The sequence below is a fragment of the Caenorhabditis briggsae genome, assembly GCF_000004555.2.
Source record: "Caenorhabditis briggsae complete genome, chrX, whole genome shotgun sequence".
NCBI lineage: Eukaryota > Metazoa > Nematoda > Chromadorea > Rhabditida > Rhabditidae > Caenorhabditis > Caenorhabditis briggsae.
The window spans coordinates 19,784,478-19,807,567 of record NC_013491.2 but is presented as its reverse complement, the minus strand read 5'-3'; the positions used below and the strand labels follow the sequence as shown (position 1 = coordinate 19,807,567).

The following is a 23,090-nucleotide window of genomic DNA, read 5'->3' as shown; positions in this document are numbered from 1 at the left end:
TCTGTTTCCCTTTCCCCACCTGTTTTCTATTTTTGCTATTCAATTGTTCAAATTGTGACAATTTTCACAATGCATTTGCTTTGGATTTTTTTGGAATAAATTTACTTTTTTCATTTGCTAATGGACAGGTGAGTGATTGGAGCGATGAAAAATAATCTAGAAATTTAGTTTGTAGACTGAGAAACATAGATATTGCTAGAATAGGAATTAAAAATAAGTTCCAAGATGCTACAAGGGTCCAACACCATTTTTCATAAATCTGGCCCCACACAAACCGTAAAACATATAATAAAGTGATTCCGGCCCTTAACTTTAAGCCCATTTATCTTGGTTGCTGTCAAAGATACAAAAATGTTGTCAACTGATCACGTGTTCATCAAAATATGAGAAATGTTCTATCAGTTTTAGACACATTTATGATATCTTTCTGAAGAACGGAGATAATTGAGCGCAAACTTGACAGTATTGGGGCTTTTCTAAAACATTTTTTACGACAATCTTTGGCCCAGTTTCAAAACCTTTATTCTGAACACGTGTTGTTTCGCAAAGCTTTTCATCCTCAGGTAGCTAAAAAATAAAAAGTAAGAGATAGTTCGAGTGGGCGTAGTTGCAGACGTTGAGGATTTTAGACTGTTTTCTGGTACTGGTATTTGAGTTGGATGTTTCAATTACCGTAAAACATGTGAAAGACGTGTCTCCTAACTTTAATAATGTCAGAACGTAATGAGAATAGCATTATCATTATTAGAAAAATGAATCAAAAAAGACTAATACGCCGGCACAAAATTGATTCTCGCTTTTTTCAAAATTTCACAGGAATTGTTCACGTCGGTGATGTTTGCAAAGATTCGTTTACGGCGATACATAGGATACCTAAAATTTGAGATTCTAGAAATTGAATTTCTTGGATGGCTCACTTCTCTGGAGGACGGAAGTGCACAAAAATAGTTCGCCATTTCCGCTGGCGGATAGAATTCAGATGCGCTTTCAATTCATGAACAGCGTTTGGTGAAAGCGTGTGTTGCTCCAGTGAGTAGTAGCTGATACGGTAGTCGCCGACTAATGATCGGGTTACATACCAATCATCCATCTGTTATATGTGTATCTCCAAAATACAGTAATCCGAAAAGAAAAACGTACCCATAAGAACTGCGATTTCTCAATGTTTTTATAAAGGATCGGCATCAAATTCCCGCTGATAAAATAGACCATTCCTTGGCAATATGTCCCCAGAGTATTGAATTTATACTCGTCCTTTGACAAGTACCACTTTGATGTGCTATTTCTGACTACTTGACCACTAGATATCACTCTACAAGCGATGAAATCATCAATCGTTCGGTATCTGAAATTTGAGTTTGTTTTGATGTTGATTAGATTTCGCAACCGTTTAATCAGAAACTGCAATCCAATCATATCAATATGAACATCATCATCGATTTTTAGAAGTAACTTTGGACCGTGCTTGCATTGTGCCACCTCTTTGATCCAGAAGATTGCCTGGAAACTCCTACTCTCGTAGAACATATAGGAGAAGTGCCCCTCTAACTTTCAACTTTGAGACCATTTATCTCGGTGGCCTCATAAGATATCAGAAAGTTGCAAACTGATAAACTACTTCGCATAATATCACTAATGTTTTATCAGTTGACACGTTTTATTTATCTTTCATAGGATCAAAACAATTAGCTCAAACTTGAAAGTGTGGGGGGGGGGCCCTTCTATGACTGTAAATTTACTTTATAAGTGATATTATGGTAATCCTCATTTGTATCAACTTGCATTATATCTCTATGCTTTTTCATCTCAGCTTCAATATTCACAGTGTCTTCTGTAGCCACTACAAAGTATAACATGGCATTGTTCTGAATATCATCATATTAGCTTGTTTAAAATTTTGTTTCCTCTATACCTCATTCAGCCATTCAGGCCTAAAAAACTCTCTTTGCATTTTCCGATACCCTGTGTGGTTAACATGAGAATTGATGATTATTAAAGTCTTATTCTGTAAGTTGCAGTCCAATTTTGCAGAGGTTCCCACTCGTTTTGGATTGAAAATAGGCCGAGGTTGAGACTGGATTGGAGGACCACTGGCAAGGAATACCTGAAAAACAGATTTCAAAGTTTTTATTATTCGAAGGCCATCTGAATAAGAATTCTTACCGTGATTGTTCTATTAGAATCCTACCCTTTACATGCTTTGAGCTCAATTATCCCAGCTCTTTCAAGAGATATCAAAGAACTGTCAACTAATAAAATATTGGTTATCTTATGGTGAATAATTTATCAGTTGAATGTTTTTTGTTTCACTTGAAGGTCCCGAGATAATTGAGCTTAAAAAGCACGTGAAGAGCTTCTATTAGAGCAAATACGGTATTTTGTTTATTTCTTTGTTTTGTTTACATAAAACGTGAAGATTTGTGATTTTTTTGAGTTGAAAAGTCATAAATATCTTTTCAAATGGAAACTTTTACTTTCATTACTCACATTCTATTTAGTAGTACACTATTTTTGAGTACTTTAGCACAACTTTTGTCATTTCAACTCACCGGATGTATATAGTGATGTGGTGGCATGTTGAGACAATGCTCGTCATGAATCTCATCCTCTTGAATAATGCTTGGGAATAAAATAGTGGATACCGAGAAGACAATAAACACGACACAGAATATTAATAATAGTAAAAATAGGAATAAGCGGCCTATAATCCGCATGTTTCTTTTCTTATTGGTTGCCAAATCTTGACTTTGTATTGTTCATTTTCTGCCTAATTCTATATGAAAGAGAAACCAAAAAAAGCGGAAAAGAATTAACGAAACAGGAATAAAAAACTGTTATCTATCTCATACAGCAGTCGGTTTAGTCTGAGATTCCGGAAAAACAATAACTGTTCTTGTGTTCTTCGACGCAGGCGACGCATAATTGGGTCGCGCGCATATTTCAAGGACGGATTTCACCTACTTTTCACACATTATCTCTTACTTCAAATCATCATTGTGGTTTTTCAAATTTAGAATAGAACCATTCATGTAAAAAAAATTAATGGAAAACCTGTACATTTGTATTATCAGAGAGGATTAAAAATGATGACCAGGATAATAAGTGGGATGGATTCGGACGATGAGGGAAGAGAAAAGTGTTTCTAGATAAGCTAACCGGTTAAAATCGCAAATTTTTTAACTTTTTAAAACTTTGAGAATGATGTAAACAGTAAAAAAAATTATTACAGAAGTTTTACATTTTCCTCAGACAGATATGACTAGTCAAGTATCCGCTAAGTTGTCGGATTATGGTTATCACATTTTGATTCAAATGTTCAGAATAATGGAGAAGAGGCAAGTGTAATACCAAAAAAGGAGGAAACTAGAGCTGAATGTTTGAAAATTGGGCAAGTTTCCGGTTTGTTTATTTGTTGTTGTTGTTGCCTCTGGATAGTACAACAGCCAGGATGATAGCAACAATGATAAGGATAAGGACGATAGTGATGAGAATCGCAGCAACGCAGATCTGAAAGGTTTCAGTAGATATCAGGATGAATTGAGGCTGAAGATATCGTACACTCATATAGAAGCCAACCCTATGCGTGCACTTTGAGCTCAATTATTTCAATTTCGTTAAGAGATAATATAATTATGTCAACTGATAAAATGTTTGTGATGTTATAATGAACAATTTATCAGCTGACAACTTTTTTATATTTTTGACAAGAACAGAAATGAATTGGCTCAAAGTTTCATGTTTTTTAACGCAGAAGATGGAAAATACTGTAATATAAGCTCAACCAATTATATCAGTTCTTTTAAGAGATATCAAAAATGTGTTAATCAGAAAAGTGTTTGAGATCATGATAAACAATTCATCAGTTGATAAATTTTTTAAACCTTCGATAGGAACCGAGATAAATTGACTTGAAGTTTAAAGTTAGGAGGGATCTGTTATCACAGGTTCACGGTTATTACCTTTTTCCTCATCGCACTCTTCTTGTACTCCACTGCAGTTTTAACATTTGCAGATCCTTGTTTCACTTGTTCCAGACCATTTTCTACATTGTTGTCAATATTGGTCACCATTTCGTCCTATAAACAATTTTAATTACATATATAATGAACTAAAATTTGAAATACCTGCGCTTCTGTCAAGTGCTGCAAGTCCAAGAAAATCTCCTCAAGCATTGCAATATTATTCTCGAGGTCCTTGATTTCCCCATGTCGTTTTTTCACATCTTCGTATGCCGCTTGGCCTGATACAGACAGTGGATTCACTTCACGGAAGAATAGCTGAATCAGTAAAATAGTTGATAAGAAATATTAAAAAAGGATAACTCACTTGCTCGGATCCACTATTCTCAATAATTCGATTAATGTCTTCGTCTGTCAAATTTTGTCCAACGGTCTGAAGTTGTCGTCGAACACGAAGCGAAACTCTCGATTTGTAGTCTTGATGGGTGTCGTTGAATAGATTTATCAGTTTGTTAAGGTTGTCCTTCAAAAGTTCCAGTTGATTCTGACGGATTCTTTTCTCGGTGATAGATTGGGTTTCTGGAAATGTTTTTTCAAAAAAAGTGTTTACTTTGATGTCACCTACATAAATGAAAATCTAGACTCATAATCCGAAATAACAAAATGGATGAAAAAATGGAAAGTATCCAGTTACTAGAAAAAAGAATGCTTACGTTTAGTGAATTCCAGAAAGTCATCCTCCGCTTGTCGGACCAATTTTCGAAGATCTCCTGTGCGTCGCCGAATAGTTCCGATTTGGTTTTCGAGAATGTTCTGAAATTGAACTTTCAGAGAAAAATTTAAGAAACAGAAAAAGTTTAATTCTACTTATAGACATTTTTCGGCACCAAAAAAAAAGTAAAAACATCTGTATTACTATCGTAAGACATGTAATAAAAGGGCCTGTCAAGTTTGAGCAGGATTATCTCTATTTCTATTGAAGATAACAAAAATTTGTCAACTAATGAAACTTTGGTCATAATCCCATCAACATTTTCTTAGTTGGCATATTTTTGGTATATCTTATAGGAATTGAGATAAGTGAGCTCAAACTACAAGTTTGAGGTTGCCTTCTATTAGAGTCTTTCCGGTAATTACAAAGTTCAATTAAGTGCAGAAATGGCTCTTATCAACGCATACGGTACAATTTGATTCGTCCAAAACCAAGAAAATTGACCTACCTTATCTCTTGGATCTGCAATCGTCAACGATAAAATATGTTGTTGATCCCGTCTCAATTTCTCAATCTCCCCTCGAACACTAACAATTGCATTTCGAACTTCCTTGGAAAAGTGGCAAATTTTTTAGTGTAAGACGTGTACAATGTAAACGGGATTACCTCGAATCGTCGGTCAACATACTCGGCTGCCGATGGCGGTCGTGCCGGCGAGAGTTCAACTTCGTCAAATCTATCGGTGACGCGGCTCTGAAATGTGCCCATGTTGAATGGTGTTGGTAATGGTTTTTTGTGATTGTGACCGTCAACAAGTAAAGGAGGATTTAGGTCAGTGTGTCATTGTTATTAATCCTGGTAGAGAATCATACAAACCAGTATGACTCAGGTTTTTATTTTCCTAGTGTATCGTACCGGTCAATAAGATATATAGAAACGTACTTTTCAGTTGATTTTCGGTCATTTTAGGGAGTCTAGAGCTCGGTTGTCAAGCTTCCGATCAATTTCAATTTGCCGATTTCTCACATACACCCTATTTTAGCATGTTTTGTACTTAAAAGGTGTCCTTTAGAAATCAGCGATTAGCTGGAAAACTAGGAACTTTCTAAAAATTCTGTGGACACAAAGTATTCTATTTGGTTCTGTTTTAAATCTTCCAAGGCTTTCAAAGTGATCCGACACTCGACAGCCAAGCTAGAGACTCCTGAAAATGATCAAAATCACCGAAAATCTACTGAATAACACGTTTTTGAAAATCTACTGTAATTCTAACTCGAAAATCTCAGTTTCTCACCTGGAACTCGCTGGATCTGTCCTTCATGTTCCTGTATGAACTGCGCTGAAACGCCATATTGATGTTTTTCGAGTGAATAATGTATCAGGGAATAATAATAGCGGTGTGGAAATGAGTGCACGATATTATAATAGAGCGAGAGGTTCAGAAGGGCAAAGTCAATATGACATTTTCCAAAAGCAGCCCCGCTCTCCCAAATATATTTTGTTCCTGGAGGCTTGTGTGTAACTCGATAGGAAAAAGAGGAAAACGGGGATGGAAAAGTAAGCAATGTACGAATTGAAGGTGGAGGGGAGGACAAGTAGAGAAGTATAAAAAATTTTATATCCATATTGCAAAAACGGACAAAATATAAAACGAAAAATGCGTGGGGTAGTCGAAAATGGGTATAAATGGAGAGTAAAAGAACATAGTCTCATTTTGTTCCATAAAGTCATCTCTAGGGATCATAACCGGTTTTTTCAATAATATGTGCAGTATATGCAGACTGTTCAGACTATTTGGATCATTCGTGGGTTTGAATTTTTGATAACAAACTATAACACACGGTTTGATAAGCAAAAAATGATATCAAGAAGGTGATCTAGAAAATGAAAATAGTTATTATGAAATCGATGACTCAAAAACTAGATGTTTATAATTTTTCAAAATACAGAGTATAAGAACTAAGCCGAGAATTCAAAAAAAAAAGTTTTTCAAGAAACAAGAAGAAAATGAAAGTCAGAGTAGAAAGAATCACGTTAAAAATAGTTCAAACAAAACGAGTAAGTTAAAGTTTAACCACCACCGTTGCCGCCATCAACTTGAATCAATTTTAGGGGAGCACAAAAAAAGAAGAGAAACTGCGCAAAAATAGGCCGAATGAACAGTACTGTATACACATGGGGGCTCACCGAGGCCCCGTCGCAGGAGGGTGCGAATCGCTGGTGTTGACATTGACTTTGGTACTGTGTATGAGTGAAAGTAGGGAAAAAAAAACGATAGATGAAAGAAAACGAAAAGAGAGAGAGAATTTTGCAATGTATGTCCTATCTCTTCACTTCTCTGTATGTGTCATTTAGGTGGGAAAACTTTAAATGAGTCATCGAAAAAGTTTCAATAATCATATAAAGACCATGTCATGTTTTGAACAAGAAATTGTCAAAGAATGATTTTGAATAGTTTGATATGAGCTAATAGAACAAAAATATTACAACTCTCTTATAAATGCTCACTCAACGTCGAGCTCAATTATCGCGATTCCTGTGAAAGATATCAAAAATTTGTTAACTGATAAAATATTGGTGATATTATGATAAACAATTGATTAGTTAACAAGTTTTTCAAATCTTCTACAGAAATCGAGGAAATTGCGATCAAAATTAACGCTTAGGATGGACTTCTTATAGAGCAAATACGGTAATTGTAAAAAGTACAAACTTCAATAACACAATTTTAAGACACAGAAAAATCACAAAACCATTTAGGGTTTTTGAGGCTCGACTCATGAGGAAGTGTACTACTATCTTCAAAAACTGTTCACGATGTTCGAAGAACAACACCATTTGTTTTTCTGCACTCCGTGAGAACTACAAAGTGAACAGGAAAGGTGTACTCCATTTTGTGACACAAAACATAACATTTTTAAAACCCTATGTGAGTAAAATTATAAGAAATTTGCAAAATGCTAAGAAACTGGTTAAAAAGGCCTTAAAAGAACCCGAAAATTTTTCAGAGCCCTGAGGAACATTGAGTCAAAGTTTAAAGGTAAAAACTTACGATTCAAAACATGGGGACGTAAATATACAAAATTAGAAAAAAAACTATTAAATTTGAAATGGAAATTCTGAATTCAAATTCATAAATGTGGTTGTTTTTGAAGTATTTTGGTTTGGCGCATTAATTTTGGAAACATCAAAAATTATCGATTCACAATAAGTATGTTTACATTTTCACTAGTTTTCTGTTTTTCGAATCTTTTAGGGCTTCTCAAAAAATAAGTAGCCATGAAAATGTTTGGTCCCTCACAGTGTTTTGAATATCGTCTCAATAAAGGTACCAGTTGAAGTGGTCAGAATAGCCGTAATGACAACCTGCGCAAATAAAAAGAGAAAGGTTTTGCGAGTGGGTAGAAGGAGAAGAAGAAGGAAAATGAACGTCGTCGTTGTATGTGCTTCTATTATCCTACCTCTCTTCCCTCTTCTCAACGACGTCTTCATGAAGGACGCATGATGGATACAATAATTGCGAAATCCTAAACGACTAAATTGGCGTGGTCACAAGGGATGGAAAAGGAAGAGGAAGGGGAAGCTGTTGATGATGATGGTATTCTGTATACTTATGAGCAGACCAAAACTGTGTGGTTATTGACCCAGCTTGGTAAATTGAATGAATACTAGCGTTTTCAAATTTTAATAGCAAATTCAAAAATGAGCCAGCAACAATAACTTTTTCGTAGACTTCATGTGACAATAAGAAAAAGGGGACATTGTGAAATATTCTATTCTAACAAAAGATTTAGAGACCCAGGGAGAAAAAACGCGCGTTTCGTTGCCCAGGACAACAGAGACCTCCACCATGAGCTTCTTTTTTTCTCTATACGCGTTTTTCTTCTATTTGAGTGCTTTTCTTTTGTTTGAGGTTAGAAACAAATAGAAAGTGCATGAACTATTTTTCCTTGAAGAAAATTTATGCTCATAGGCTACAAAGTTGATAATAAATCACTCATTTTAGAGACAGTGTTGTTATAGTTGTTTACAAACTCAGTTTGTTGATATATTATTTTGCAAGTTTGAAAAATAATACTTAAAAATAACCGGTTTGGTGTTTGCGTGTTTCGAATAAAGTCGCTATAATAATGGAACTATAATAGTAATAGCCTGTCAAAATATGTTATTATTTTGAATAGAAACACAAATTTTATTATTCCAATCAGTTTGGTTTGAACCCTGTGAAAAAAGGGCCCCTGACTTTCGGCTTATTTGCGTATTTCCTCTAATAGAATCCCACCCGAACCGTCATATTTGAGTTCAATTATATCGATTTCTGTGACAGATATAACAAATATATCAACTGATAAAATATTTATCATAACTTGTTCAATATTTTATCAGTTTCAAAGTTTTGGTATCTTTCGCAGTACTGGAGATAATTGAGCTGAAGGCTTCTTTTAGAGGAAATACGGTATTTTGGTTCGTGTCGAACATATGAATAAGTTGTCAATCGAAAAACTATTTATCATAATTTCACATACATTTTATCAGCATACATATTTTTGATATCTCTTATAGAAACCCAGTAAAGTCAGCTTAACCATGACTATATGCTACTCATACAGATTTCAAAGTGAGTTTTAGTCTATTTTTCGAATATCTGCAAATTTTAAACCGTATCTGAAAATATTAAAAATAACACAATTTTTTGGGTCCTCCAGACTTCATTTGCAAAGAAAAAAGAACAAAATCATACACTTTTCAAGACATAAAAAGTACACGAAAATGCAAGAAATTCAATGACAAACGATTGTTGGGCGCGTGGGGTGAGAAAAGTGAAACTGTTTTTTTGTGTGGAGCATTTTGGAACATCGGGGTTGGGGGGATGCGAAAGAAAAAAGGGCATTTTTGTTTCGAGATGTTAAGGCATTCTGAGAGACACAGCGAATTGTTGAGGTTTTTCAGTGATGAGAAATTTGGTTTTAGAATAAAAACAAAAAAAGACAAAGGCAGGAGAAACCAGGAATAGACTTAAAAGGAGATGAGCGGAATTTTGTGATGGGGCGGTACAACAATTGTAACGAAGAGAGGAGGGATTTTTGGTTTTTTTTTTTGAAGAATGTTGTGAACAGTCTTTACAGATTTTTAAAGTTGACTCGGAATTGATCGAGAGAAAAAAAGCATCAGCTTTAAAAATTTGTAAGGAAGTGTCAAAAAGTGAGAAGGACTGTAGAAAGAGTTTTTGAAAGATGCACTTTGACAAGATATATTAGTTTTTGATGACAGGGTACTGAGAGTGAGAGGAAGGGAAAACAGTTCTGAAAGAATAGAGAGCTCGACGGGACAATGCATTAAAGAATTTTTTGGCTGTTACGGGAAACATGATAAATGTTTTGTTGTTGAAAATCGAAAAATAATATTGCCTTAAAAAAAATCGAAAGAACTAGAAAAGATGTGATTATTAGGAGAAGGGTCAACGCAGATGGGGAAACAAGTGATAATACAAAACCAAGTCTTTTATCTTAAAAACTGAAAGCCAGCGCAACGGAGGAAGCATGGAAGGAGTATTACCAGCATGTGCCAGAGACTAAGCTTTCTACGCATCCTACGTCACGAGTGTTTCGGTATTCAGGGACAGAAAGACTCTGCAATCGTGGACTTCAGTTACGCCTACCGGCCGTCTCTGGAAGCGCCATACTTGCAATACTCATACTATGTTTCTACCGGTGTTTCCTAACGTTCAGTTTTTTCGAAAAATGAAATGATAAGGCATAATCATTAGATTCTGATGCTTTGCGTTAGCAATAGATACGAGTAAAGGGCAAGGAATAACAAAAAGAGTTCAGAGGAATCACAGAACACATCTAGGGGGTTACGTGGGGTGGAATTTGATGAATCAAGCCCGTGGAGATGGAGGAAAGCAGCAAAGTAGAGTTTTGATTGCTAGATGAGGGGAGTGAGGACATCATAAACCGTTCTTTAGAGCTCTGGGATTGGATAGAAAGACAAATGAAAACAGTACCGAGGTGTTTTTCTGAGAGGGACAATTTTTTGAAAAAAAAGGAAATGCCAGGTTATGGATAGAGTTAGAGAGATTTTGATGAAATGTTACGTTGAAGCTTTTGCGGCTACCGTGTTGGAAAGGATAAGAACTAAGGCATTTTAGGTGAAAAGTGAAATTGGAGAAAAGTTACCAGGGAAACGTGAGAAAATATTAGAAAAAATACTATAGTCGTCAGGTTATGGAGCACATAAAATCAATTAGAGATGATTTCCATAGAGATACGAGAGAATTGGTTGGGGGAGTTGGACAGATATAACTGGAGACATGACAAACTGTTGGGTACTCGTCAGAGGATTTAGAGCTGGGGATAAAGAGGATAAAAAAGCTATAAAGAAGTCGATTCCTATGCAAATGTCGATCCTTAAGCGAAATACATGACATTGTTGGCGTCCGGATGTACCTGGAGAAATTGATTATATTTTTTACAAGGACACAGAACATAAAATATTGATAAACTAATAATCTTACTTGAACAGCACGGGCCATGTTGGATAAGGTCGTATCTTCTGAGGTTCCAGATGGTTGGGATCCCTCCCCAGAGTCATGCTCACGGTCGACAAGATGGTAACGGGCACGGAAAGCGACCAAATGAGCGTAGTAGGCTGGCGCCGGGATTGACACAGATCTGGTGCATCTGACATAGGTGTGGCACATTTGGTAGGTCAGTTGTTGAAGTTCGTCGGCAGTCAGGTTATTGTCATCCCAGAGAACATGGTAGTGAGATGGGCGGGAAGTTCCTTGGATACCAGCATGAGAGCAGAGGTAGAAATCAAACTCGGTTGGGTGAGTGATACCAACATCGACGGTGGTTCCTGGCGGGATGTTGTAGGCTTTTCCGACCTGATCCTTCTTCTCAACGGCGAAGAGACGAGTGTGATGTCTCTTTTGGACAGCGATGAAGGTGATTCCTGGTTGGTATCCTCTCTCGAGCATCATGCAAGCCTCGCGGATGGCACGAAGTTCGTATTGGAGAACGTTGAAGAACTGTCCTTCCGAAACTCCATCACGGTAGACAACGATACGAGCTGGCTTGAAGCGAGTGTTGCGGTAGAATTGGACGAGAAGTTCGCGGACCATGTAGGTCAAATCCGAAATGATCTCCTGGCGATGTTGTTGGACACGAACAGTTGCTGCGTATCTACTTGGATGGGCATCCATGGATCCTACGACAGCGGCGATAGATGGTTTTCTAGAGTCTCCAGCTGGTGGATGAGTGATGTCGCAACCGAAGAAGATAACCGGTTCGTTGAAGATACGTGGACGCACGTTTGGAAGGAGAATGCTGTTAACTCCACCAAGCTTGACGTTCATCTTCAAGCACAAGTTGGACAAGGTCTGTGGTGTGGTACGGATGGCGTTCTTGGCTTGCACGCACTGGGTTGCAATTCCCAATACGGTATCTCCAACACGTTTAACCTCAGCTTAAAAAAGGAATCATTACATTAGATTCAAATGAGACATGTCTTACCATAAACTGGAGTCTTTCCTGGGAGGACAACAACAACCAATTGGATTCCAGAGTAGTTCTGCTTCAAGTACTTGAACATTGGCTCGACCTGCTCAACTCCGACGGCATACTTGCAGAAGCATGGATTGCCGATGATTGGCATACCAGCATCGTTAGAGATGCGTTGAAGTTGGTTGGTGAACATGCGCAAGTCATTCTCCTTGACATGTTGTTGTTGAGCGAAGCAGGCGATTGCCCAGACACGAACGTCGATTCCAGTGTGGAATTGTTTTCCACGCATGTCCCAGACTCCTTGGTTAGGAAGAGCGGTCGCACGAGTGCGTCCTCCGTACAAAAGCTTTGGTGCCGAGAGAACACGTCCCTTGACTTCAGTCATGGCTGGATTGATGGTGATTCCAAACTCATGAGCAAATGGATCGGCGGAGAACTCGGCCTTGCGGACCAAGTTGGAAATCTCACGCTCACGCTCTGGGGCAGATCTTGCTGTAGCCTTGATCATGGTGGAAGTCTGCACATCGGTGAGCTTCTTGATGCAACGTTGTCCTGGAACAATGTTGCAGACCTCTGGTGGCAAGTAGGTGTGTTTTTGCTCCTGTCCGACTTGAAGACATGGCAAGTGAGGGTATTTCAATTGAAGACGGTATTTGTCGTAGAAATACTTGGCCACAGTGCACTCGATGGTTTGTCCGGTTTCGAGTTGAAGCGGGAAGGTTTGAGTCTGAGCTGGACGTCGAGTCACATTGCAGACACGGTACTTTCTGCGCATTTGTCCACAGTGAGTGATCTCGATCTTCAGACCACGAATCTCCTTGGTGAACTTGACACGTTGAGCATCAGAAAGAGCACGTCTCTCAGCAAGAGCTTGGACTGGAAGCTCTAAAACTTCAGCGATGAACTCGATGACTGGCATAGAGCGGTAGAAGGCAGTTGCAGACACATCGATGTTGAGCATCATCTTCCATTGAGATGGACGGACAGATTGATGGAATCCGAACCAGACTTCGCGACCTCCTCCTAGTTTGCTCTCAGCATGATATTGTCCAGCGGAATGGGATCCGGATGAGATGGATGGGGCTGCTTGTGGTGGTGGAGCAGTTCCTGGAACTCCGGAAGCACTGATGACTGGGGGAGAAAAGAAGGAGCGGCCAACTGGGGTGTACTTCAAGCTTGGCAAGTGACGAAGGATCACATCCATAGCTTGAACAGCCTCGAATGGAACTTGACGAACTCGTCCTTCCATAGCATCTTCCAAAGTTGACAGGGAAACCTGACCAACCCATTTCAAAGAAACAGAGAATTGACGTTCGACAGCAGAATCTCCTGGAAGAGTGACATCAAAGTCCATTCGCTCTCTTCCAATTGGAAGTGGCTCTCGGGTGTACATGTTCCGTTTTCCATCGTAGACAGGACGGATATTGGTGAAATACTTGGAGAACGAGCTGATCAAGCAGCTGATAATCTCACTGAAATAAAACAATAACTGATAAGGAAGCACTTCCCAATTTACAACTTACCGGTTCACTCTTCTTGGACACTTATCCGGAGAGACATCAACTTGGTAGTGTTGGATGGTTCCTCCTGGGATTCTCACAGCAAAGTGATTGGCCCGAAGAAGAATGGATCTTCCTTCGATTCCATGGTTTGGTCTCCGTGGACATTGGAATTGAACTCCACTTTGGTTTCCGCTGAAATTCATTAGGTATACGTTAAAATGAAGAAGTTGAATATATTTTGAGCTCTAGATCGAAGAAACTTAATCTCAAGGATCTAAGGATTAATTCCATTTCGTACTATGTAGTCTAATCTCTTTCTTATTTCTCTAAATTCTAATCCAAGCATGTCTAATCTCTTACCCAACAGCACCAGCTCCTCCAGCTTGCATGGCTCCGGCAATCGTGCTTGATGGTTCTCCGATGGAGACTCCGGATGAGCCGAGAGGTGGTCCAGGAGCCAAGCTTCCGGCTTGACGTTGAGGAGGACTGTCGCCTCCAAATGTTGACGCAGTTTGCGCAGTAGGAGGAGAGTTGAATATTTCCTGGAAATTTCAGAATGTCTTGATGCTTCAAATCAGGGATTTTGAATATTCCGAAAAAATTCCAAAGGCAATTTTGAAAATCCTTACTTTTGAGTTTGCAAGCTTTTTATAAATTCAAGGGTACAACAATAAATAAAAAATTTAAATTTGATCGTGGTTTAAAAAATTGGCCCATGAATTAGAAGAATGTGTTTCTGTGATATTTCATTTTCTAATTTTGAACTTATAATCGGAATTCAACATTTTCCGCGACTAAGGTGACCAATAACGGATCGTTAGTAGAAGGAATCTATTGTAAAGTGACCTTTTTAACAGTTAAAATAACTAATCAAGTCGTTTGATGATGTCATCTCAAGGGAACGTTCTATTTTTCAGGTTACAATTTTAATCAAACATGAAATAAGGATTTCACAGTTTTTTATAGAACTTTCGTTAACTGGAAATGGAAGTTTGTTCTGAGGACCATAGAGATTGAAACAATCTTCAACTATTACGAAAAATTGCTTGACAAGATGTTTAATAATTTCAGATGAAATCCATAAATTGGAAAATGTATAAACTAACGTGTTCGCCTATAAATTTTCCTGACACGTTTGCTACTATTTTAATGATTATAGAATTTGAAAAAAATCTTAAAATATGACAAATGAGACAAAATCCTGATATTTCAACTCACCTCTAAATCGTTCTGGAGCGCGGATGACGCAGCCGCTGCCGACGGGTTAAGCGGCTGCGTTGATGCTCCAGATGTTGGTACTACTTGCGAGGTGCTCGTTGGCGACGTTCCGAGGAACGACGACGACGAGGATCCATTGGATGGTGACGTTGGTCGGAGTGTAGTACTCATTACCCCTGGCAAATATTGCGGCCCGCCGGACATTGAGTCGTTTGAGCCGACGGTCGGTGCCTCTGAAATGTATACAGGTTGTGTATGTGTGATGAAATTGTTGCAAATATAAGAATTTCGCATAACATTTTCGAATAAAATAAACATTTCAACTATTGAAACGGGAGGAAACTTTCAAAATCGATATATAGATTGGAACTGGCGATTGTTCACTGATGGGAGGTAAAGTGCTGAAGAAGAAGAGGAGGAGAGATGGAGAAATTGTCGCCGTCAGCGCGATTGGCGATTGCGACGAAGATGACGACCAGTCAAAGGAGGACGAGGCGACACACACACACAACGACATCGGAGGACATTGAATCGGAAATCGGACCGATGCGATGCGTGTAGGACAGTAGCAATATAAATTTCGATTCCCACAAGAGACTAGAGGGAGAAAAAGTTGGGAGAAAGTGGGACAAGACAGTACTATACCCCCCGCAAACAGTACACTATCAGCCGAGAGTCAGAAACGTCAGGGACGATGGTGCAGCGAAACACGGAACGAGAGAGGGAGAGATAGTTGGAAAATGAGCGTTTTTAAACGAGAGTCATCGCCAAATACAGGCAGCACCGTGGCTGTTGTGTCGGAAAAGTGGGTTTTGTCTATCGAAAGGAGTTGACTCAGCGAGCGAGGAGCGCGAGAAACAAACGAGAGTGCGACAGGTAGGATGGTCTATGGAGACAAAAACTCCGAGCGGTAGCGCAAGAAGAGAGAGAGAGTGGAAAGGCGTAAGTTAGGTGAGCCGATGAAATGCAAAGATGCGGAGGGTCAGTTGTCCGATTCAATTGAATACGCTAGCGGCGGCGGCGGTGCCGGAGGGACCTTCACATTCCCCACTAGTTGGAGTGACTGAAGAAATAAGAAGAGACTTAGAAACGAAAATAAGTGGTTTCGAGTTCAATGACCCCCCTACCTAAGTGGATCTGTTTATTTATTTATTTTTGATCTTCAAAAATTTTTATTTCATTTAATTATATATGATTCGGGTGTTCTACAAACCGGATGAACGCGTTCCGATACGATCTCCGACGACATACACAGCAATTATAAAACTACTGTGTTTGTGTGTGTCTGCAATGTTGCCAACCATGATTAGAGGTCAGTACGGTCACGACCGGCCAAGGATAGATTACGTTTTTGTACAATAAAACATGCGCAATTGTTTTTTTTTTCGAAAATACCTAGTTTTTCAGCTATTTGCTGTTCTCCGGAATACACCTCTTCAGGCCGGTTTTGTACTGAAAACGCAATAAAAAGCTTTTTTTGCACTGAAAACGTTGAAAAACAGGCGTCTTTCAGAAATCGATGGAGAACTAGAAAACCAAAGTTTTCAAAAAGATCAGACACCGTGTTTCAGACCCTTAAAATTGTCAACATCAACTGAAAAATTCGTTTTTGTATACCTTATTGACCGGTACCGTATGTACTGGAATCGTCGCTTATATTTTATCATCAAAAGTTTTAATGTGGAGATTTTTGATGATTGTGGAAGTTACCTCTAGGTCAGATTCTTATTACTTTTCGCAAAAGAAAAAGTTTCTCACCTTTTGCAAAATTTTTCTAATGGCCTTAAAAATTACAACTTCTAGATATGTTAAGAGTATTTTTTATGTATTAAGAATCTTTAAATTTCTAGGTTAAACTCATATCATGCTTTTGACTAATAAAGAAGTTTTAGGCTGGATTTGGTTCCCACGCGGTAACGGTTTCAGAGTTAAAATGAAATTAATTAGATAACACAATTAATTATGTTAATGATGAAAAATTGAAATAAAATAAAAAAACTCACCATCGGTGTTGGTGTTGTTCAGTTCGGCCGCCATGAGAGGGTTTGAAAGCACGCGGGGTGAGTGAGACGGGAAAGGAGAAGAAGCGGCAAGAACTGCGAGACTCTCGATCCGACGTTGTGGCTTCTTATTGTTTGTTTGAACAGTCGATCACTTCAAAACAATATGAGTAGAATATAGATTGAAGACGACGCCTTGGACGTTGTTGCCAGCTAGAGATAAGACGATAATGTCCTTCGAACTGGCGAACAGGAGATGCAAAAGTAGAATAGAGGAGAAGAGGAGAAGTTGAATAGGTAGTGGGGGGGATAAGGAGGATGGCCCGATAGTGTGGGTGTTTTAATGTGTTATCTCCTTTGTTGAAGGCGTTCCTGTTTCATAAAACTCGTCGTCAGCTACACCGTTTCAAGTGCATATGCCACGTGGTGAGAGAGAAGAGAGAAGGTAGACCTTCTTGCGTTTGTCTCTGAAATAAAACGATTTGAATTGCGAGGGTCAAGGGGTTGGGAAAATTTAGAAAGATAGAAGAAGTATAAGGAGTAACGGAAAAATTGGAAAGCACACGGAACAGATCGAAAAGGGCTACAGTACCGGTCAATAAAATATCCGAAAACGTGGATTTTTAGCCATTTTGATCATTTCCAGGAGTCTAGAGCTCGGCGGTCAAGTTTCTGACCATCATGAAAATTTCACAGGGTGTAGAACAGACATAGATTGAAAATTTTTAATTACAGAATTTTTGAAAATTTCTAGTTTTTCAGATATTTGTCGATTACTGAAATACACCACGTTTTCAGTGCATAAACTGGCCGAAAGGGGTGTCTTTCAGAAAATGGTGAACATTTGAAAGACTAGGAATTATCAAAAAAAATGTTTGAATTCAAAGTTTTCAATATAGGTCTGTTTTACATTTCTTAAAATTTTCAGAGTGGTCGGAAATTTGCTCCAGACTCTGGAAAATGGTCACAATCTTTTAAAAATACGTTTTTCTATATCTTATTGACCGCTACTGTAGCTAGAAGGAGATTTCAAGTAAGAAAGTAGTAGAAGTTGGAAACATGTAAAACCTTGAGAATCAGAAGCCACATCATATTTTGTTTCATGCTGGGTTTGTTCGTTGCACTTTTAGAAGTAAAGTCTAGGACATGTGACTACTCTTATAGCCTTCAAAAGTTATAGAAAGGGAAATTTCAAAATCAGACAGTGACCAACTATTCCCGAATCTTGGCTGGATCACGCTAGACAGAATCGAAAGTGAAAGCAAGATAGGAACACGCATATGGCTACTGTGACATGTGACTAGTGACGAAATATTCCAGAAAGATCCTGCCAAGAATCAGTGTCTCAAATATAGTGTCACAAGATTTGTTACTTTTTACCTTGGCAATCAGATCAAAGTGGTTCTTACATTACTCAACATAGCATGAAGGAACATGGATAAGGATGCAAAGAGAAGAGGAGAATGAAGAATAAGCTGGTGCAAGCCGGCACGGAGCACGCCATACATTACTAGATTATAAATGTATGCACTTTTAGACAAGTGCCATCATCCACAGGCACCTCCAGACACCAGGGTGCCTAATTCCAATAGTGTAAGATGATCATATTCGGGGGATTATCAATTTGCCTAATCCATAAAAACGAACAAAAACATGTAAAATGAGGATGAGCTGTGGGCAAAGAGAGACGGACTCTTTTTGCCAATGAGCATTCGGACGTGTTTCTTCACTCATTGACAGCCTAGAGGCAAATAGCCTCGACCCTCCGTCCTACCCGTCCGCCTTTAGTGACAGATGGTGGCGTGGATAGAAGGGGGGAAGAGCCATTGAATAGAATTGGAGACGGACCGATAGGAATGGACGTGTTGGTCTGGTCCTCCTCTCACATAAGGGGTCTGTGGAAATAGTGAGCAAGTTGAAGAGGGTGGTAGAGAAGCCGTTTGTCCGGTGCATTTTATGAGGGTGACCTCCCCGGCGGACCAAAACGGTAGGGGGACGGGGAGGAAAGAAAGTGATTGAAATGCACGGTTGTGTATATACAGCTGCTACGTTTTCACCTGACTTTTGAATTTCAGTCGTATAGCAATAAGCTTAAAAGTCAGATTGAAAATCAGAAGTTTTAGAAAATTTTTAGATAAAATTACGGCTTCAGCAGTTGCACTTTTAAATGTTAGACATTGTTGCTAATGTTCAGTGAAAAGGAAGAATGTGGAAAAGTGCAACTCACAAATCAGCCTTTTGCAATCTTAAAATACACTTTCGTACATTTTCAAATAGTACTTTTTATTACTGAATGGAACAAAAAACATTACTATGACTTTGATTTTGATCACTGTATACGCCAACTGTAAAAAAGAAAAAAAGCACAATGACGTTACGAAAGCATAAAACTAAAAATCTTAAAAGTCTGTCTAGTGGTCAACGACTGCGAAGTATAGGTCCCACCCAAAAATCGACAATACCCCAATGTTTGTTCCTGTGTCTACACACTCAGAAAATGCCAATACTATTCTGCTATCAGTTTTCTTAATTGTAAGTGATTTTTCTCTAGATTCTCTTCGCTATCCACACTATTTCGTTTTTGTGATAAGCGTTCGGTTATCAGAAATAGTGCAATGTTAAATGTAAGACTATAATTACAACAAGGAAAAGAAGATGGTGAACTATGAAGTCTTATAACCAGGTTTCTCGCTAAAATAATTTTCAGATTTTCAGTGTAATCCAGAGGCAAGGAATTGGAAAAAAGGAATAGGTGAAGATAGGTGGTGAAGTAATCAGAAAAAAAAGATTGGAAAAAATGTGGGAAGGCTTCATCTATTTTGCACACAGCACGAAGAGCAAAAATAGACAGAGAATGCTCAAAATGGGAGAACAAATAGGAATCGATTTGAATTTGATAAGTGATTAAATGGAAAACGAGAGAAATGATTCTGCGAATGATATTGATTAGAAAAAGATTACTGGGTAGAAAGAAAGAAACGAAAAATTGGAATTATTTGCAATGAGTTTTAGAAATAAAAATCTTTAGAATAGCAAGAAAAAAGAACATCGAAATTGATTAAATTGATAGGTATAGAAATGAGCACGTTTTATAAATTGGCTAAATTATCATATATTGCACTCAAGCCAACAACTTTAAGCTCGTATATCAGAATTTCTGTAGAAGGTATCCGAAAAAGGTGAACTAACAAAATGTTTATTATCATTTTGAAAATATTTTGTCAGTTGACCTTTTTTTATATTTTTCAAAGCAACCAAAGAAAATTGGCTCAAAACGGACGTTGGTTCTGAAATAGGAAGGAACCGTGACAAAACATAGGTTAGATAAATCATCTAAAAGTTTATTTGTGAATTTCAAGTTAACAAAGAACTTCTCGGATAGTAAGAGAAGGAATGTAGATTATTTTACTCTTATGAAATTTACTTTTAAATTGAAAGAATTCTAAATGAAGGTTCAAACATCGAAAATCAAAATCTAGAACTTACAAAAATCCAAAACCCAAACCAAAACTTTTCTGACCCCATAACAGTCCCTTTCTAGTAGATCATAAATAATAGTTCCCTTACAAAACGTGAAAAGCAATGCCATCTCCTTGGGGATCGTGTCGAAAAGTATGAGAGAGATAGATAGAAAAAAGGGATTTTTAAAGTTTTGTGAAAGCAAAAAAAGATTGAGTTCTTGTTGTTCAGAAGCCACAGCGGCACTATCAGTCTGGAGCAAACGAAATTGCAATAAAAAAAGCGAATCCAGAAAACAACAATATTTATCTATCAATTCCAAACCAATCACAACAAGCACAACAAAAAATTAAAGAGTAATTAAAAAAAGAAATAAAACAGTTGGGTTGCCGGAAACATACACTGTGAACGATCCGGATGCCGATCCATGGATAGGTGTGGGTGTTTGGGGAAGCAAGGGGTTTTACTAAAAACTGGGTAAGTATAAAACCAAATTAAAAAAAACGTTTTCTATTTTCAAGTTTTATATTTCATGATATTATCTTTATTAATTATTGCCACACACACACCAATTATTAACCAACCTTACATGCAGCAGACACTCAGAAAACAGGCTTCACCGTGGGGGGCCCGTCCTCGAGAGAGGCGTAAGTCGAGTTTTTTTCTGCAAAAAACACGGAAGAATGGCTTGTGAAAAGAGGAAAAAGTTGAAGGAATCGAGTTTTTTTTCTTTCGAGCGGCGTTCGATAAAAAAGAGAAAAATATAAAAAGTTCGTCAGACATAAAGAAACATTGAAAAATAATTTTAAACTTCTTGTGACTGGAACACTTTGACGTATTTCACGATCACATTTGTCGTTTTTTTTCACTTTTTCAACACATGACAGGTTTTTTGAAGGTGTTTTGACACTGTTTTTTTTTCAGTTGAGGTATCATGCGATTAGAGACAAAAGAAAACAAAAAATGTATTAAAAATTCATTAGCTTACCTTCAATAATCCTTATATATTTTCAATCAAATATTTAAAAAGCTGATTCAGAAATTTCTGATTTTTTAATCAGTTATCTCACCACATGGCGTAAACACATAATTATAGGGTGGAAAAAATTTGCTAACTAGCAGACAAACACATAATCATTATGGTTAATGAGAACGAATGAACGAAGACAGAAGCATAAAAAACTGGGAACGACGTCAAGACATGCTAGTCGGGATTTGCAGCAAGGACACCACTATTTTGTAGAAAAAATAACGCAAAAAAAACATACCAAGCAAAGAAGAAAAGGCTCTTGCCGCGACGCGGCCGCCTTCGCAAACGTACCACGCTGTGTGATGACATACGCACACAAGCAAAGAAGCGGAGATAGATAAAGCAGTGAAGTGAGTATTTAGAGAACTGGCGGTGCTGCGAGAGCAACGACAAGAAAAAAAACTCAAAGAAAATGAAAAGATGCATTCAGTTCTGTGCTTTCTGTGTGGGTTGTGTTGTTTTTGGGACGAAGCAAGAGGGTCCCAAGAATTTTGATACACCCAATTTGTGGCACTTGTTCCTTCTAATTCTCTAGTTGAGTAAATAGAGCACTACAATTTAGCAGCAATCGTTCAAAATCGTTCAAAATCGTTCAAAACAACTTAATCATTCGAAAAACTGGTCTTCTCTTTAGGGAAAATGACAAGTCACATAATTATACCCTTCTTTTTGTTTATTTTTGTGCCTGTCTTCTGAGAATAGTGGTTAATTAAGTTCTGACCATTTTTTCACATAGTATTTGTGAATGTTAGGTTCTTTTAATATTTGAAAATAATTTAGAAGAATTGAAGTTTAAGTTTTTGGCTTAAAATGTTTTCAGAAATATAATCTCGACGTCTCCATATTTTTATTAAATTTTGTATTTTTATTTAAGATTACGTTTTAAAATAATTATGGGTACTTGCGATTTGTAGAATCGACAAAGTTCCAGACATTTTGAGATAATGCTAGTTTTTAAACAGTTATTGTGATTCAGCCTATCAAAACGTCACTACCGTAAAACCTGTAATAGAATAACACCTCTAACTTTAAACTCTGAGAAACTTGTTCTCGGGCCCTGTCAAATAAATGAAAAAGTTGTCAACTGCTAAATTGTTAATCAATTTATCATCTGTAATATTTTTGATATTCTGGATATTAGCCAAAATAAATGAGTTCAAACTTGACAGTGTGAAGCCCTTCTGTTACAGGTTTTACGGTAGAAATTAAATTCAAAAATTGCAAAGAAAAAAAAAACATCTGTCCATTCTTTCTCTCCATCAGATTGAAGTCCTCAATTAGCTGGGAAAACCCAGCAATTTTCTCTGTTCCAATAACATTATTTTGTCCACTATCCAACCAAATTTATCCGCATGCTTTCTCACCACCTGCCGAACACGGAAGGCGGTTTTCTCAAGGACAGAGCCAGAAGCACGGGACACGCGCCGAATCCGTAGAAGACTTGGAGGTCGTTTCAATGAGGGGTCATCTGGTTATGTCTTCGTTTTGGTGTGCGGTGCTTTGCACAACGTTGCGCTTAGCCACCACCCTAGAACTCATATACATTCATTCCTTAGTCCCCACCCGCTATAGTATATTTGCATATGTAAGAGCCCTTGGTCATGTTTGTCTTAGAAGAAATTTTGGTGAGGAGGAATGAAATCGAGGGTCGGAAAGTTGAACTACTCGGTTCCCCTTGTTACGAAACCTTGAATAATATTTT

The 23,090-nt window shown here is 37.9% G+C and overlaps 3 protein-coding genes across 3 annotated transcripts; all 3 read right to left on the bottom strand.

Moving 5' to 3' along the window:
- Positions 1–767: 767 nt before the first annotated feature.
- Positions 768–2,714, bottom strand: CBG07338 (the record flags this gene model as incomplete). The annotated part of the gene is made up of 6 exons (XM_045240628.1): positions 768–873; positions 918–1,090; positions 1,141–1,500; positions 1,740–1,865; positions 1,913–2,104; positions 2,550–2,714. 6 exons carry the CDS (start codon positions 2,712–2,714, stop codon positions 768–770), a joined length of 1,122 nt encoding a protein of 373 aa, XP_045093555.1.
- Positions 2,715–3,405: 691 nt separating this feature from the next.
- On the bottom strand, positions 3,406–5,439 carry Cbr-syx-2 (the record flags this gene model as incomplete). Its single annotated transcript, XM_002645640.1, has 7 exons — positions 3,406–3,507; positions 3,960–4,076; positions 4,125–4,277; positions 4,327–4,538; positions 4,673–4,772; positions 5,180–5,281; positions 5,338–5,439. The coding sequence occupies 7 exons, from the start codon at positions 5,437–5,439 to the stop codon at positions 3,406–3,408; spliced, it is 888 nt and encodes a 295-aa protein (XP_002645686.1).
- Positions 5,440–11,081: 5,642 nt separating this feature from the next.
- Positions 11,082–16,936, bottom strand: Cbr-alg-1 (the record flags this gene model as incomplete). The annotated part of the gene is made up of 8 exons (XM_045240627.1): positions 11,082–11,120; positions 11,177–12,141; positions 12,189–13,651; positions 13,703–13,873; positions 14,042–14,223; positions 14,900–15,132; positions 15,909–15,935; positions 16,903–16,936. 8 exons carry the CDS (start codon positions 16,934–16,936, stop codon positions 11,082–11,084), a joined length of 3,114 nt encoding a protein of 1,037 aa, XP_045093554.1.
- Between the last annotated feature and the right edge of the window lie 6,154 nt (positions 16,937–23,090).